The 19,113-nt window shown below is 30.6% G+C and overlaps 1 protein-coding gene across 4 annotated transcripts in view; it reads left to right on the top strand.

Annotated features, from left to right (window-relative positions):
• Positions 1-19,113, top strand: part of LOC129906024 (roundabout homolog 2) — a 323,929-nt gene that overhangs the window by 86,706 nt on the left and 218,110 nt on the right. For all 4 annotated transcript variants that reach the window (XM_055981648.1, XM_055981650.1, XM_055981647.1 and 1 more), the window contains exon 2: positions 12,727-14,096. In XM_055981648.1, coding sequence (XP_055837623.1) covers positions 13,883-14,096 — 214 coding nt within the window. In that variant the 5' untranslated portion in view covers positions 12,727-13,882. The remainder of the gene's footprint in view (positions 1-12,726; positions 14,097-19,113) is intronic.

The following is a 19,113-nucleotide window of genomic DNA, read 5'->3' as shown; positions in this document are numbered from 1 at the left end:
TCTCATAATCTGCTCTTGGTACTCAAAATGCATAATTTAAATCTGTTTAAAAATATTTTTTTGAGTTTTTTTTGAGAAAATTCTGCCAGTTAAGTCTCATGAACTGCTTTCTCAAGCTTGGGAGCCATTGTTGTCCTAGTGCTCTAGCTATTTCAGTTCTAGAATATTCTCTTAAAAAAAAACTATTTAACCAAAAGAAAGTACACAGGACTGCCAAAATAAGATGGGTTTGTGTTCAAATCCAGCCTCCAATACCTAGGCCTTGCCTTTTCAAAGAGTTGTCGTGTCAAAAGTTTTCCTTAGTTTTTATATTTACTTAACATTATTTTTGCAGTTTAAATCTTCAACTTAAGAAAACTGTCCGTTCTTCATCCTTATTTCCATTTTGAAAATTGTGGTTTTAAGATTTTAAAGTTTAATTTTTATGCGTAAAATTTTATTTATAATGTATTTGTTATAAAAAAATAGACGAATTATACTGAGTTCCAGTAGTAGAATTTTTTGAGTAGTAGAATTTCTATGCAGGGTGCAGTTTTACTACGTCAATGATTTTGTTGTGCTTTCTATTAAAATATAGTCTGGACGTCTTACGTCTATTGAAATATGTATGATCGATTTGGTTGCAAGTTCGATCGTCAGAGGACAATTCACTGACGCAGAAATCTGTGGTTGTTAAGCACAACGTTCTAACTAGTTGCAAAGGCGATAAGCCTGATACCTACCCTTTCTCTTTCTTCTGTCGTACTGTCATATCAAACAAATTTTCAACTTCCAATTTGAGCATAGAAGTTATCCAAGAAATTCATTATTGTCATTTTTTGGACATTGCTTTGCTTAAAGATGTTTGCGAGGAGCTAGTAGAAGCTTTCTTTGAAGAAGTCATCTTTTTCTTCTGTAGCGGCTTGTTCGTCAATAATCCTTATATGGAAGAACTTGAACTTGACCCGAACTGAAGTAATTTTTTCACTCGGGAATTTATTTTTAATCAATCTCTAAACGAAAATATGATTCAAGCTACCATTGAAAGGCTTTTCCCAGTCGCAATATTCCACCCATTTTTGCCATGGTAATCCTGAAAGTCTGTTTCGTAGTCATTTATAGAGGGCTTCTAGAAGGGGCTTTTCCTCCTTGCGTGGTTTAAATAATGTGTTCACGTTGCGAGTATATAAACGAAAATCGATGTTCGATTTTTGTATTCGGAGATGAACGTACACAAGTTTCAGGCCGAAATTTCCATCGACCATCTAGTTGCACCAATAAAAGGTGACCTGTATATACTTACACTGTTCCAAAACTACATACGACTTTGCGCACAATGGCACCTTTTAAAGTTTCACCTATTATAGCTTGGAACTGGCTTGATATCTTTTTAATTTCCTTCATCTTTTGTCTTCAACAATTCTCTGCTGTTTTGTATGTGGTTCTACTATGTTGTAATAACTAATCATTGAAATGGATTTCAGCTATTTAAAGTCTAAATTAATCGGCCTTATCACGAATTCCATTCATATCGAAAATTTTCTACGATTCCCGAAAAACAATCACGGAATCCGTTCATAGTGGAAAATTTCATACAAATCGTCACTTCAATCGAATTTTGTGATTGTTTTTTTTTTTTTTCGGGAATCGTAGAAAATTTCCGACACGAAAGGAATTCGTGATAAGGCCGAATGCTGAAATATCTCACGGTAATGCATAAAGATTACGGTCACTGTTGTAGTAGATCCCAGTTGCGTTATCAAAGCAGAACTGTTAGGTAAGGTTTGGTAAATAGGGTAATGCACAAGCAGAACTGTTGAGTTTCATAGCTCTTTGACAAGTCTCATTGGTCTTTATTAGAAAAACTGATTTTTCTAACCATGTTTGATTTAGACTCTCTTGATTTTGTGAAAACTTAAACAATATCGAATCGAGTTAAAAGAATTTTTATAACAGATTCAGATAAACTAACAGATGCAAATGGTTGAACTTAACTGCACGAACAGTGCAGTATAAGTGCTCTTTTAGCTTTGAAGTGCCAGAAAGTCTCAAATTTCTCGACTTATTGAACTTTTGTTTGGCAAAATCTACATTACCTACTATTATCGAATAAAAATTCACGACCGTCATAGTAAAAGTCTTACCATTTCGGTAATAATTTTTAACACGTTTGCCAGGTTAATTTAACCTTGTTGACAGTTGTTAAAAACCATGTATGTTTGAACTGAAAATTAAAATGGCTCAAAATTCTAACAAGAGTCTTAAGGCGACTAAGTTTAAAAGCCTACATCATCAATTAAAATTATTCTATTTTTAAGAAAAAACCAATTTATCTTAACCCGAATTGAAACAAATGTCATTCTTTTCTAACTTTTATTAAAATTAAAACATTTATCTCGAATTAAACAGCAAAAGAACTTTATATTGTCAATCTTATCCAATCTAACTTGAAGTCATAAAAATGTTTCATTAACATTTTTTTCCTTTTGCATACAAAAAAAAAAAAACAGAATCTTCATTTGCAAAATATTGCAGCCATTTCCCATAAATCATCCTAAGCTATATTTTTTTCCTCATCAAGAATTCGGGACTTATTTTTTTCTTCTGTCATTTTTAACTCCCAAAAACAATATAATAACTTAAGGTTGCCTAAACAGTAAGAGTGTCTTATCTCACCGACAGGAGCTATACAGGACATACCTTCCTTCCTTTCTTCAATATAATAAAAAGAATTATATCCCAAAAGTAAAATACCGCTTAAATACCTACACAAAAAAAGGAACAAGTATTCAAAAAAAAAGGTAATAAAAGATCCTACAACCTGAAAATAAGATAAAACAAAAAAAATGAAATAAAAAAAAATATTATTATAAATGTCTTTCTCCTGCGCGTGAATAAAAAGAAATAAGTAGGAAGAGAATTATAACTGCGTTGCGCTCTCTACACGAAATAAAATCACATCTCATATTTCTATATGACAGGATAAAAGGACTTCACATAGGTACCCATTGTTTCCCCCCCAAAATCTCCTCAAGTTTATATTGTTTTGTTGTTGTTGTTGATATAACTCTTATACGCGCTGTGCTACTTCTTCTTCCTTTGTCATTTATATTTTTATTTCGGTTTTTGCACTTATTTTCCTCAAGAGAGTTCAACATTCGTAACACGGCACACGGGGCCCATTGTTATTATTATATGAGAGAAGATTCAAAAAGTCTGGATGATGAAGATTTCTTCCAGAGTTTCCCCAATTTATTTCTGCTGTTTAAACCACCACAGGAAGAACAGTATATACAACACTCCTCTCTCAGTCTATGGCCTCGAAATATATAAACAAACACTCATGTCACAAAATTTCTTTAGATACTCCTGTGACTTAATAGGCTCTTGCGGCCCTTCAGCACACCAGTATCCAGAAGTTGTTTCCTCCTTCAAAGACCCAAAAAAAGAATAAACCGAAAAAAAAACCCAACCCAAAACATTATACCTATGTCATTTTGATGAAGAGCACGGATAAGCAGGCCCGCAAATCTTGTTAAGATACGCCTAATTCCGTTGCGTTGTGGATGGCGTGGCGTGCGTATTCAATGGAGACTCAATTCGAGGCCCCTGACTCACTTCACAGTTGTGTAGTGGTCTCTCTCTTCTGTTGATGCAGCCAGCACACGTGTAATCTCTTGAACGGATCTAATTCGTGTCCGAGTGTTGTTTTGTGTATTACGCGCGGTATTCCAAATGCCGAATGCCGCCACCGTTACCACTGTATAGTTTTTGTTTAGCCTAATGTCAGTGAAATGAATTCATTTATGGGCATTGTTATCGCATAAGTAGCTGCTGCACGATTGTTGCTGCCAGCCACTGCTGTTGGCCATATCGCTATATGTGTGCTCCTCTCTTGCTCTTGACAGCAGCCGGCAGCGGTGGTGGCTGGCGCGTTATAACGTTGCAAGAACTTCTTTAGAATTTATCCGGGGGAATAGCCAGAGCCAGCATCAGCCCAGAGCAGAGCAGAGTAACAAGTCTCACAAATGGAGTTGCAAATGTTTGTTTTGTGTTTTTGTATTACTTCCTTCCTCTCCTTGTATATTCCTTGAAAAAGAGAGATGAAGTCACCTCCAGTTAAAATTTATGTGCCTTAGATAAGATGTCGGCGCAACACAGGAGCTCTTCAAACATGGTCAGGCCATTGTTTTGTCTATATAGTAGATAGTGTTTTGTTTTGTTTTTTTTTTTTTTTCTATTTGACCAGAAAATGAGAAATGGCATCTGTGCGGATAGGTACATAACAATCCTGTATAGATATATTTTCTGTTTTTATACTTAAAATTATTCACAATTATTTATAGTTTTAAACTTTCACTAGGCGGCTGCTTGGACTGGCCAGGCCCAAACAACACGGCACAGCTGCTGGTCTATCTATAAAAGGACACTTAGTTTTAGTCTAATTGAATTTTCGAGTCCATGTCCATAGATGTCGAAGTGTCTACAACTGCATCTATTTACAATGATTTATGGTGAATTTCACCAGGAGGCAAAGCATTAGCTGTATTTGAAATGTGTTGTAACTGAATAACAATTAATTCTTGTTCATAAAATCATTTAGAAATTATTATATAGAAGTGATAGATAGTTTCCAGCGCCAAATTTCAAAATATATTTTATTTTTGGCAATCAGATGTCCTAAAACAAAATTGCCAAAGGCAATGGAGTTTGTCGTAGATAATTTCTTCGGCACAAAGCCAAAACCGCGGATATGCATTTTTTCGACTTTTCACTTTAATGCGTCATTTAATTTGTTATCTGCCCCTCTATTCCATCTGTTGCCTACGAGCGTAAACTATCAATGTCGAGTTTTCATGAGTTTCCAAAACCTTGAAGGTCTTTTTTTCAAAACTAAAATTTTGCAGATTCGTGGATTTACTTTATGCCCACGGTTTGTTTTCCAAAAATTTACCTTTTTAAATTGTACTAATCTCCTAATAAAGTTCCTCATATAACAAAGAATTTTTAGGGCCAATTTATTGAGCCTCCATTAAATTTTGAAATTTATCGCTTAAGTTAACTTTAAACGTTAAACTATTGTCGCCTTTAAGTATACATCATTAAAAATTCATTAAATTTACTCTTCTTTAGTTAAAGTCCTTACTTTTAATGGAAACTTTAAATTTAAAACTCTGTTAAAAATATCCTAGGGATTTTTTATTTTGTTTGAAAAATAATCTGTCAAAAGCTACAATTTTGTCAAATCAAATAGATTTGAATTGGAAGAAAAACGAAAAAACTATGACCCGTAAGTATTTTGCAGCTGAAAACGCCAGAAAATGCAAGAGATTAACGATATACCAGTGGTAACCAAAGAATGCTACAACCTACAATTGAAACCATGAGAAGAAGAAGGAGTTAAGTGAAATTTTTAATTTTTTCCATCGGTGTCAAATAACAACTTAAATTTAAGTGTTATCGGCATTCATCTCGTGTCATTGGTTTAGAAGTAAGCTTTATATCTCTTCTTCACACAAATGCATGTGTGTATACCTACAAAAAATTCTAGTCTGGACTTTTTTCATAATTGTGATGTTTTTTTAATAATTCTTTAGCTCATTTGACATTTTTCAAATAAAATAATAATTCAAATAAAAAAAATTAATGAAATGACATTTGACACTAATGGATAGTGAATAAATAGAAATTCTGTTTAAAACCTCCATTAGCTCTTAAAATCCCTCTTAAAAGGTCGAATTTGGTGTTTTAACTAAAACTACTTTTAAATTTAATGCTCAATTAGTTAATGATGCCAAACTTCAAAAAATCCTTAAAAGAGACTGAATTAAACGAAATTGGTTTTTAATTTTAAAATTCCCTTTTTTAATGGCGATTTAAGTTTAATGGAGATTAATGATTTTTTTTATCATGTATCGAATCAAAATTTATTAAAGAATAGCAATAAACGACTAATCTGAACAGAAAAGCCTGCGACTGAAAGCTGAGTAAATAAGCAACAAACGCTAGAACAACTTTTTTGGGTCACTCCAGATGTTTAAGTGCAATGTATTAAAACATTTTAAAAAAATCGAGTTTTTAAAGAAAATTTCTGAAAAAAAAAAACTTTATTACTGAAGGAAAAAAATCAAAATCTATCGAATCCTCATAGTTTTAAACTTTTTATGTTCAAAAAACTTTCTGGCAAATATAATTTTCTTCAAGATTCCTATCGATATGTAGGTATCCTTTCAAAAAAAAAATTGAAATTTAAATATTGTAAAAAACTTGAAAAAAAAAACTATTCAAAAAAGAGAAAAAAAAACAAAATTTTTGATGTTTTTTTACTAAATGGTCTGTTTTTATCATTTGAGCATTTATAGATATTGAACATGTAAAGGAGAAAAGAAGATACTTTATCTTTCAACATAATGGTCACAAAAATTGAATACGGCTAAAATTGGATAAAATATGGACTTTCAAAATCTACTGCTTTTGGAAATTTAATTATCTACAAAAAATTACTTAATAAAAATTTTCAAATTCGGCTTGCTTTTCAAGTTATAGACAAAAACTCAAAAAGTAACAGAAAAAGTCGAAAATATTGATCGTTACAAAAATGGTCATATCTTTATAGGTAATTAATCCATAGATTTTAAAGAAAATTATCTTTTTATCTTTGCCAAAAAGTTTGCTGAACATAAAAAATTTTAAACTATAAGGATTCGATAGATTTTGATTTTTTCTTTCAGTAATAAAGTTTTTTTTCTTTCCTTAAAGACTCGATTTTTTTTTTAAATTTTAATACATTGCACTTAAATATGAAACATCTGGAGTGACCCAGAAAAGTTGTTCTAGCGTATGTTGCTTATTTACTCAGCTTTCAATCGCAATTAGTCGTTTATTACTCAAGATATAGCCCGAATACTAAGTAGACTAGAAAAAACAACGACAAAAAACTTTGAAATATTTATCATATCTTGAAAACGTATCCATCGTAATTTTTTTTAAAGTGATTCCCGAGTCCCTGAGGGCAAAGTACGTAAGTAGGTAAAAAAAATGGGATTGAGTGTCCATTTTGGCTGTAAACCAGTGTTATTGAAGAACAACTTAATTTTTTTTTTTGTCGTCAGTGTTAATAAACAGAAAACCAAAATCCTTTAAAATAAGAATTAAAAATTTTTAAATTTCTTTGGTTTCTTGTGTATGTTTAAGCTTTTGCAAAAACAAGAACAAAAACAAAACGCTAACAAATAAACAAAATATAAATAAAATTTGTTTAAAGTCCTTTTCTTAATTTTTTTTTTTTTTTTGGTTATACAAAAAAGGGATTTTTTTTTTCACGGTGTCACTTCTATATATAATTATTCAATGGTTTTAGTTAATCTCTTTTGCGAGATTCACTGAAGTCCTAACTTAACATTTTGTTAGTAACTTCCACCTTATATCATTAAATTTGTATTAAATTTAGACTTAAAATTCGGCTTTGACTTGATTGATGACGAAATTAATTCTTCTGGAGTCTGGATACTGTCAAAAATATAAGATTATTTTTAAAAATTATAACATTTATTAGGAAACAAGAGTAGAAATGAATAATTAATTGTTCTTCTTTCATTATAAATCGCACAACTTTATTTCAAAACGAACTACATTATAACACAAGTCTTGGGCGTTTACACTCCCAATTATACAACATCGATCTGTGCCAAACCATGAACCCATTTTATCCCAATTATAAAGAAAGCTTCTGCAGAACAGAGGCGCCTCTGTGTAGATCTGTGATCACTTTTTAATATCCAATCTCCAAATTCAAACGATTATAATCACAGAGGGCTTTCATGTGCAGATTAAACGATTCAAAAAAAAAACCTTTATATTACTTTGAACAACCGATTCCCAGAAACAATAAATCTCAATCAAAGTAATAATTTTCTTCTTCTTAAAAAAAAAAATGAAATAAAATTATCTCCACACCATCAGGAAGATTGCGCTCCGATTGGGATATGAAATGATTTTGTATGATTTTTTATTTGGTTTTTTTTTTGAGTACGAGAATGAGTTATTCTTCGATGAATCATCCTAATTGGATTGCTGGTTTCAACCTTTCTTACCCTCCCCTTCTTATCTTCTCCTCCTAAAATAATCGATCGTTTTTGATGCTGCACTCTATAATTTTCCAATATAAATAATAAAGAGTCACGGTTTTGGGGGATATGACTTGGGTTTGGTGTTCTGAATGGTGATGGTGGTGTAGCACGTCTCGCGGTAGAGTGAATGAACAAAACGACACTGTCTACTGTCTGCTCAAATAAAGGATCAACTCTGGATTCTGGGATATGAAGAACAAAATTGAAAAAAAAGAAGAAAAACACTCAAAAAAAGATTTCTTGACAGTAAAATAACACACACAGACAATCCGAGAGACTCGAACAAAACTCTACTCAAACAGAATCTTTTTATTATTTATCCAACGAGGACGAAAAGGAACAAAAAAAGAAAAAAAAAACAAAAATCTTGAACTTCATGATGGTGGAGCAGTATTTTTTTTATTTTTGTTTGGAATTGGCACTGCACCAGCACAGAGGAAGGAATCATCTCCTCCAAATCCAAATCACAAACAAAAGAAACGAAAATTCAAGAAAAAGTATAAAGTGCTCCTCGGGCATGATTTGGCTTGGCGTGGCATGTCGGTCGTGGCGTCGTCGTCGTCGGATATCTCTTTCGAGAAAGGTAAACAAATCCGAATCTAGAAAATATTTTTTTTTATTTTTTATTTTTTTTTTGTTTGTATCCTTTTTCTCCTGGCAATGTCGCTTCTCGGTACATTAAATTGAATAAGAAGTATGAGTGTTTTTTTGATACCGCCCGGTGAACCATCATTAGGGTCTAATGTAAGGACTTGTCGTCCCGTGAAACAAATGAGATTTTGGACAGCTTCACAATCATGGTTCGTGTTTTCTATCGGGACTGTGTCCGATCCTGGGGCATGTTTGGACTTTTGATAAATGTGATAATTATTACCGTTTTTGGCATTCCGGACAAGTGTTTGCATCCCAGTTTCGCGGGCAGCCAAATTGGATGCCGATGGGGACTTGCAAAAAAAAAAAAAAGAAGAAAATAAAGTAAACTTTTTCCTCATCCCAAAATGATGTCCTTCTTCTCATTTCGGCCAAACTCTTCTTGTCTTTCTCCTCTCTTTTCTCTCTCTCTAGGGATGGATTCATTATGTGATCTGAATAATTTAATGAGTTAAAGAGGGATTTTGGGTTTTCTGCTTTTTTTTTGGGGAGAACCTTCTGGCGCATTATAAATGAATGCATAATGAACGAAAGGAATTACAAAAGCATCGCCCGAAAAAATAAAAAAAAAAAGAACACAATTTTTTTTGTCGGTATAAGGATTTCCAATGTTGAAGAAAGTAAAATATTTGTTTAATGTTTCACGAGTTTCTTTTTTTTTCTTTTGTATTTTGTTTTTTTTTTTTCCTTTTTTTTCTTCGTGAAGAAGGATCGAAAGGATTAGCGTGTGCGTGTGTATTATAGTGTAGAGGTATATTGACACTTTTAAGTGGTATAAAGACCGTGAGGCTTCAGAAGATTAATGTTTATTGATTTTAAGACGGTGAGATTGTTCAACAAAAAAAAAAAAACTTCAAAAATTATTGACCGCCAACGATTATATTCAAATATAGTAGGTATATGTTACGATGTGTGCATAAAGAGTTGTTAAGTGGTGGTATTTATTCTTGATTTTTTATTTTTTTTTTTTTTTTTTTGTGAAAAAAAAGGTTAATTGATGCTCGTGAACTGAGTATTTGCATGTCTGAGATATGCCGGTAAAATTGATTCCAATGTGTGAATTGGAAGAAATTAAATATTCATCGGCAATAAAAAAAAAGAGGAAAAAAATTGTTAATTCAGTATTATAGTCGCTGAAATCTTGAGTTTGTTTCCAATTATTTGTAAAATGTACCTATGAAATATAAAACTTAATGAAATTTATAAAGATGAGAAACAAAATCTATGTTTTGACAAAATGTTCTATCACGACATGTTTTGTCACAATTTCTTTTAGAAAAGTGACAAAAAGTTGTAACGTATGTATTTAGTTTTAAAATATATAAATTAAAGACTATACAGCAACTGTTGAAATGTAACTAAATATCTTCTAAATTTTTCGACTTTGAAGCAATCAATTTATAATGATTTTCAACATAAAATGCTGCTAGTTCATTCTTCAATAAATTGTTTTCTATATGAAAAGGCATATAGCTAATTTCTGGACTTCTGAAAAAAAAAAAAATGTTTGTGAAATATAATCATGTGACACATGTTTTTGGGTTATTTTTTTTTTATGTTGAATTTAATAACCTAAAAATAAAGTCAATACGATTGCTCTAAAAAAAGTTATGGCTGATTAAAAACAATTGGGCTTCGTGAAGCTAAAACTACGACCTCAAAATTTTTTAACCAAACTTGTCTAATTTCTTTGTCCACGCAAAATTTTCTTTTAAAAAAATTTTAAGGAAATTCTTTTTTTTTTTTTATAGGAAGTCCAAATATTATCGTTTTTCCACCCTCCGTTTAAAAGCAATTCAAAAAACAAATTTTGCACTGAAAAATTGAAATTCCCCTAAAATCCCCAAAAATAAATTTTGTTGAAAAATTCAAACTACTGTCGTTTTTCCAACTCGAGTTTTTTACATATACCAAAAATCATCGTTTGTGGGTGGCTGTGGCTGTTTAGGAGATATTAAAAAAAAAAAAACAATTTTTTTATAGTAACTCTCATACAAAATATATTTTTTTCTAAATTAATCAAAAAAAATATTTTTTTTTTTAATTCAAACGGCCATCGTGATGATGATTTTTGGTATATGTAATGAACCCGACAGCAGTTTGAAAAAAAAAAAAAAATGATTTTTGGGGATTTTAGGGATATTTCAATTTTTCTAAAAAATTATCTTGAGTGAAAGGGTATTTTTTTAAAAGATGATGAAATTCGGAATTAGCACCACAAAAACTGGGAAAAAATGGTTCCCCATTTAAAATTGGTAGAAATGTTTCATTTATAAGAGAAACCAAGAATCTTAGCAGTCTATAAAAATATTTCAGTATAAAGGGTGTTTTTTTTTTCTGAAATAAGGAAAAAATGTTGATAAATCCAATAAAATCAATGGGATAAATGGTTTCCCTATGAAATTTATGAAAAAAGTTGTCTTTGTCATGGGAATTATGAATAAAATAAGTCTAATTTTTTTTATGCGAAAGGGTGTTTTTTTTTTAGGTGTAGTGAAAATGTAGGTTTATTGAAAAAATTAAGTAATAATAATGGTACCCTATTCAAATTCAGTAATTATGTTACTTTTTAAATTGGAAGTAAGAATCTAAAATGTCTATGAGATTATCAAGGTTAAAAGGGTGTTTTTTTTATTGAAAAAAAAAAAAAAATTAGTGTGTCACAATAATGAAATTTAAAATAGAAATCAATTACAATGAGTTTTTGTAAAATAATTTTAGGTAAAAGGGTGTTTTTTCTCGTGCTTGTTCTGTTGATCTATTTACCTCGTATAAATACCTGAAGGTGCATACAAAATTGAACAAACATTGTCTTTAAAAAAAACTCTTACCTGTTATAAGGAGACATTTAGTAGTATAATTCATAATTCTGATCTCTGATAATGGCCGATAAATGGGGCATTCCATGAAAAAAAAAAAACTGTACCTAATCCTTTTTTTAAGTTGAAAGTTTGAACTCTTCAGAAAATTTTACTACAAAACTAAGTCAGGAATAAGTTACTTCATCCATTATGAGTAGCAGTTTTTTCTTCTAATCTTTTAAAACTTAAACAAAATTTAACTTCATGATATCGACAGCATATCTTCACTATTCGCTTATTCAGCAACTTTTTCCAATTTTTTTTTCTTTTCAACTCAACTTGTTCTTGAATACCTTACCAGTCACCCCTATAATAAATCAAATCAGTTGTCAACAGATAAAGATTATCCCACAAGAAAATAATTAACTCGAAAAAGGTTCATGATTTTGATAAATTTTCAAAAACAAAACAAAAAAATTGAATTGAAAATCCTTAAACAACCTAATTTCTATTAAAATTTCTTAAAATATGTTCTCATTTTGATGATAAACCAAAAAAAACCACTCCAAAAAAACACATTCCACCCTAGCCTCTTTTTGACAGAGATACAAAACTCAATTAATCAAAAATCCTTTCATCTTCAATTCTCTTTTTAAAACTTAAAAGAGTGATATAAAATTATATTCTCCTCAACCCCTCTCGATGTGTATACCTTCCAAAAAACGACCACAATCCTTAAGAGAACGGGGGATGGGGGAGATAAGATATAAAATGAAAAATGAGAGTTCACTTAATCTATCAAAAGACGAAGCCTTCACGTCTACCACCCAGCCTATAACTCAGCCTATAAATTACATTTAAAAAACTTTTTTATCTGCTTATAAAATACTTTATATCCCGTCGATCTGAAAAGTCTTGAACGAGATAATGAAAACGATTTTCAAAAAGAAAAAGGGATTAATTGGTCCCTTTTTTTGTTCTTGCTATTGCTTCGGTCGTGTTGAAGATCTTATTTTATAGTTCAAGGACCAAGGACATTATTTCGTTATAAATTTTTTTGTTCTTTTTCGAAAAGTTTTGTCCTGTTCCATTAAAATTTTGCAACAAATTTCCCGTTGACATGTTTACGATATTTTATCATGTTTTATTTTTCTCTTTTTTTTCAGACAGTGTTTGTATACAACAAGGACATCAAACAGAATACAAGGACATTTTGGGGATTGCCCCAAGAATATATCTATCTCTACTCCCACACCAGCTATAAAGTTAAAAGAAAAGTAGCACTTCCGAACGAAGAGAGTGTTCTTAAACGAAAGTCACACAGGACGTGTTTGAGACTTTCAACAAACAACAAAAAAAAAAGGATACAAGCTAAAAAAATAAAAATATTGGAAAAAGAAAACTGATCCTTCCCAATTGAATTCATACTGTTTCTTCCCTCCTTTTTCTTCGAACGAAGTATAAAATAAAGTTTGAACATTTTTGGTTTTGGACTTTTGCACAAACACATTTCATCCTGTGGCGTTTGTTCAAAGAGCTTCCGTTTCGTTGTTGGTGTGTATTTATCCTATCCTTGGCGCGATATAATAGAGAAAGGACATGATAAATTGAGAGTCTCATAAAAATTTCAACTAAGAATTTATGTAATGTGTTGTTGGTTACAAGACGTCTAAACACACCAAGGACAAGTATAGTACCAACAAGAAAAAAACGATACAACACCCTCTCGCTGCCGCCGGTCATATCCTTTCTGACTACTTCTTCGGTCTTTTCTTGGTCTTGACATCGTCTATATCGTCTACATCGCCGCGTGTGAGTTTCTTTTTAGCCCCAGCCAAGACTAACACTTTGCGTGTGTCTGTGTGTGTATAAGTTATTTTTATTTCACATTCAGTTATATCCGCCATGATAGTCCTCATCGTCGTGTCCTTATAAAATATTCAGTAAAAAATTTTTTTCGTCTGAAGTTGAAAAATTGCAAAGAGGATATATCTCGTTTGGGAATTGCACACCGTCAAGTGCACCGCGCGTATTCTCTGTCACGGTCAACTTGGAGGAAAGTAACCTAAATAATTGAACACATCTACATCAAGAGGGAATACTCTTCTTCTTCAGACAGAGAAAAAAAAAAAGGACTATTCTGTATATCTGTGTGGCTTGGATAAATAGAAAATGCCATTAGCCATTCTTGCTTTGGCTGGAATCAGCGGTCATTCGGTTCGTAGTTGAATAGTAGTCTCGATTTCTTCCTTTTTGTTCGTCCTTACTTAGTGTGTCGTATAGTCGGTGTATGTGTGTGTGTCGTCGTCATACTATTTGTATATGGATGTAGGTCTGAAGACGGATATAGAGTTTAAAATGCGGAAAAATTCGAATGTTAAGTGTTGTGCGATAAACGATTTGGAAATGTCTCAATATCGGTTGAATTTAACGAGGATACATGTCGGTCGGTCGAAACGACGATATCCTGCGCTTGGATTAAGCCAAATTTTATTGGTTTTCTGGATATATTGTTGCTTGGCTGTTACTGTAAATGGTGAGTTGTTTTTTTTTTCTTCTATTTTTTTAAATTTAGTTTTATAGAATGGCTTAAACTATAAAGTCTGAATATATAGTAGTTACACTAACACATACATAAAGTTTAGTAGATTTAATGGAGTTTTTTGGAGACAGCATTTGTCTGGATTACTGGAACAAGTGCTTTTGTAGCTTTTCAGCTATATGTAAACGTATAGAATGTTAGGACCTTAGGACTAACTGAAATTTATTGAGTGTGTGTTTAAGCACTGAGTCAAGCTAGAAAATGAGAAAGAGATAGAGGTATATATCTTTTTAGTTCTCAATATTTAAGGTGAAACTTATATAAAATTTTTACTTTTAAAAACTTCAAATTTAAAACAATGTGATATTTTATCTTTTTTTTTTAATAACATAGGTACAGTTATGTTGGTACCACTGAAACGATAAACGATTTAGGGGGGGGGGGGGGGGTGACACATTTTCAACTTTTCACAATTTTCTTTAATAAGTTGACATTAAAAAAAAAAATCACGAAAAAAATAGAAAGGCAAAGGACAAATAAAAATTCGTGACTTTTGACGTCAGTCTTTTGAAGTTTCAGTTGTATGAGCACATTTATGAATTTTGAGTGTAAATTATATTCGATTTATTTTTGTTAAAGTTCAAATATAAATAAGAGATTTACCGAATGCCTGTTGATTTCAGGAAGGAAATAATTTGCTTTAAAAAACGCCTAAAATGCAAAATCCTGAAAATTCATCCACAAAGACAATCCAGATCTGATTTTTGTTGATCATTCTAGGTTGACAACCGTTAAATGGAAAAAAAAGTGGATGCCGCAATTCTGTTTTGTGTGTCTATCTTTCTGTATAAAGCTCGAACTACAGCTTGAACCACTGGCACTGATACGATTTTCTTTCCTAGATTGAGGGAAAATTGAAATTTTTTTCAACTAAAACTAACGGTTTTTGTCATATAACCAAAATAGAATAGTTAAATTTTCAAAAAGGCCTTTCTTTAAAGAAAAATTTATAGGTAGGGTGAAAAACTACTAAAACAATATTTCTTGAACCATTATTTTCATTTATTTCTAAATATCTCGGAAACGGCTTGGTTGAGTTTAATGAAAATGTCTATGCAAAAGCCTTTAAGTTATTTAATTTTAAAATTTTCAAAAAAAAAATTTCTTAAAAAATATTTCAAAATCAATTTTTTTGAAAACGGGTCGATGAATTTTTCCGAAATTTCGTTTTTAAGTGCAAGAGTTTTTGGCTAAAATCCTGTTTTTGGTGGTGTTCGTGGACGAGCTAAGCAGTTTTATTGGTATCAAATCAAAAGTAAAACGCACTTTCATAGCATTGAAATTAGAAGAAGATGGTACTACCTTTAATTTGACTTCCATATCGTATTCTAACTCTATGAGATGCACAATGCACTTTACCACGCCAATCGTGCCAGGATGCGGACGGGAAGACCTGTGTTTTTTTTTTTTGAAGTGAAAACTTCTTTAGTATCGTAGTGATTTGAAACAAGATGAAACGAAAACGCGACACGACTTCAACTTGTTACAACTTTTTTGTTTTAATAGATAGATGAATGAAATTTGTACTGTAGATAGGTAATTAAATTATAATTGTACAAAATTTCAATTAATTTCATATTCAAAACTCGGAGATAACGGTAAAAAGATGTTCTTTTCCAACACACGTTATATCTTTTGATCTAGTGCACATACAAATTTGATTTAACTTTAATACGCATGCTGATAACATAACCTTTTATTTGATATATCACACATAACATTACGTGCTCTACAAATTACACAATCTTAAATTGAAAAAAAATTTAAAAATACCTTAAAACACCTGTGGAGATCTGTTGGCGATGACCAGCTACCAGTGTAGGAAGTACCGTAATCTCAGTCTGGAAATTCGACATGGTTGACTTTAAAAAATTCTAACTTCTCTTGTAGACATCTTTGAAGTAAGATTTATACATCATTATACAAGGTGAAACAATAAGCTTTCACATGGTATAAAATTTTTTATAGGTTGTCAAACAAAAAAATTGAATTAATAGCATGAGAACATAAAAATAAATGTTTTTTTTGCTTTTTTTTGATGAAATTTCATCGAGTTTAAAAAATTCTAGCTCTTTTTGTAGATGTCTCATACACCTGATCGATATATATATTTTGAGCTAACACAATAAGCTTTCAGATGGTGTAAAAATTTGTATAGGTTGTAAAGGAAAAAATGACTTAAATAGTGTGAGAAGATAAAAATACGTGTTTTTTTCGCTTTTTTTGCTGGAAATTTATCGAGTTCAAAAAACTCTAGCTCTTTTTGTAGATGTCTCATAGACTTGATCGATATATATATTTTGAGCTAAGCTTTCAGATTATATAAAATGTATCTAGGTTGTCATATAAAAACCATGGATTTGAAGGTGATAGAATAAAAATAGGTAGATTTTTTCTATTTTTTTTTTTGCAATAAAAATGATTTTTTAAGGTTTCACTTCTACCAAGTGTTAATTGCACACATGATTTTTTTTTTTTTTTGTAAGGGGAACATTATATACAATATTGTCTCAAACTATCTACTATTCGATAGCTCAGATTAACTTGCCGGACACGACCCCTCCTCCAAGAAAGCAAAGTTAAACTCGGGTAAAGAAGAATATACGAACTCTTTTCAATTATCAATTTTAATTTTATCCTTCATTTGTGTCAAAAAGGTCTTAATCACTATGTTCATATTGATATTACCATAGCGAAATAAAACGGTATATCACAAGTTTGGGAGGTGGTCTAAGGTTTTTTAACAGTGCTCAAAAGTTTTATGCCAAATAAAAACATTATTTTCGACATTTTACAACTTTTAAAATTGAACAACTGCTCATAGATAAAATATTTAAAAATTACGTTTAAACGAAAACCGATATTTTTACTTGCGATATAGGTTCTATATATCAAGTTATGCATTCGTACAAAAAAAAAGTTAAGATAGCATTTTTCCATGACATTACGATGGTATTTTGGACCAAAAATAACGGTACTTGTCATATACCGATTTTAGTAAAATTTAAATATCTCAAAAACGGCTCCAACGATTTTGTTTAAAAAATTCAAATATAAGTTTAAATACAAGGTCTATCTTTTAATACAATTTTTTTTTTGAAAATCATTATTATCGGTACCTGCCATACAATGTTTTTTTTTTTTTTTTTCAAATCCGATTATCTCCGAAAGTGCTTATTCGATTTCAACGAAACTTTTTGTAAAGAAGCATTTATATGATTCAAGTATAAGCCAAAAATAAAATATCGAACAAAATTTTTGGATTTTTAAAAAAATTTTGAAATTTTTTTTTTGAAAAATCAAATTTTCAAAAACCGGATATTGAATTTTTTTGAAATTTTGGTTTTAGATGTTGATTAGTGATTTCTACAAAATGGCATACCAATTTTATTTTAAAACTTTTTTTCAAAAAAATTATAAAAAATTAGTTTTTTAAAAAACGGCTCTAACGATTTTGAAAATTTGTTGTCCAAAAATGCATCTTAATATGTATATCAATCAAAACTGCATACTTGTTTTGAAGGGCAATCTGATTTCAGATTTTATTTTATTTTTTTAAAAAACGAGTTTTATTTTTTTTTTCCAAATTTCTATATAAAAAGTCTTAAAAATTTAAGCAACTTTAACTCTAAGAGCAAGTTCGTGCGACCTAGTCGTGCATTTTATTTGACTTAGTATGAATAGATGAATAAGTTTCGAGAACTTGAGGAAATTTATTCTAAATTATAAAACAAAATTTTGTACCAGTTTTCAGCCCCTATGCAGGTTTTGTTTAAACTTAAAAAAAGATCCCAAACTAACTGTACTAAGGAGCAAAAAATTGGATGAACACATTAAAATGCTGACATTTTCCCCATCTGAAAGGCTTTTTCAACGAAAGATTTAATAAAATGGAACCTTTATTTTAATTAAAATGTATTATAATCTACCCTTACTGTAGTATTTTTTTTTTTGTTTTTATTTTTAAGTTTTATTCAAAATATATTGAAAAATGGCCAATGAAAAAAACCAATGGTTTAACTTTTCCAAGTTCAATCATTTTTAGGTCTTAAATAAACAAATTAAATAATAAAAAAAAACCCTAAAAAAAAAAACGAAAAAAAAAATTCAACCATTTAGTTATCAAAAATTAAACCTTTTTCTTGCTCTGTTTGTTTTATCCTTTATAAATTTTTCTAACCCTTTGAAACCTTACTCAAACTTATTATTAATAATATTCATCTATCATTTCCAATCTTTTATATGAGATCAATTTGTATTAACATATGAGTGTATCCTTTTCATACCAAATTCACTATTTGAAAAGTAAAAAAAAAAAAAAAAAAAAAATACAAACGGACAAGGACATTATTTGTGCATGAATAAACTATTTCATAAATAAATTTCTAAGTTTTTTTTCTTTTTCTAGATTTTTTTTTGTTGTTTGTTCTCCTATTTTTGCAAATCGAATTTCAACTTCAAAGTATTTTTTGCTTATGAAGTAAATGTATCTTTATTTATGCTCTTGTATATTTATTCATATTTTATCTAAATATGAAATATGGACGACACACCATACCACCAAAAAAAACCGGATGTTAGAAAAAAGTAGAAGAAGAGCAAAAAAAACCTCCCCAAACTTACATAAAAGGACGATTTTATGCTCCGTTTCACATACGAAATGTCGTAAATTTGTGAATTTAACATAGAGAGAGCCAAAGAACGGACGGACGGTATTTTAATATGTAGGAGGAAGTAACAAAAAAAAAAAAAACCAAAGAAAGGGCAAAAAGCGGGTGGTAGATTTCCCATCGAACATCAATGTAAAAATGTGTATGTGCGCTTTGGTAATTTCAAATAAAGCTCCTTCTAACCATGTGCAAAGCAGCATTTTCATTTCTCTGTGAAATTTTTGAAAGATCCTGGATGTTGGTGACCCTGTGTCTCGATGTGTATATGTGCGGTCTGTGTG

The sequence above is a fragment of the Episyrphus balteatus genome, chromosome 1 (genome assembly GCF_945859705.1).
Source record: "Episyrphus balteatus chromosome 1, idEpiBalt1.1, whole genome shotgun sequence".
In the NCBI taxonomy this organism is placed as follows: domain Eukaryota; kingdom Metazoa; phylum Arthropoda; class Insecta; order Diptera; family Syrphidae; genus Episyrphus; species Episyrphus balteatus.
This window is presented reverse-complemented; position numbering and strand designations above follow the sequence as displayed.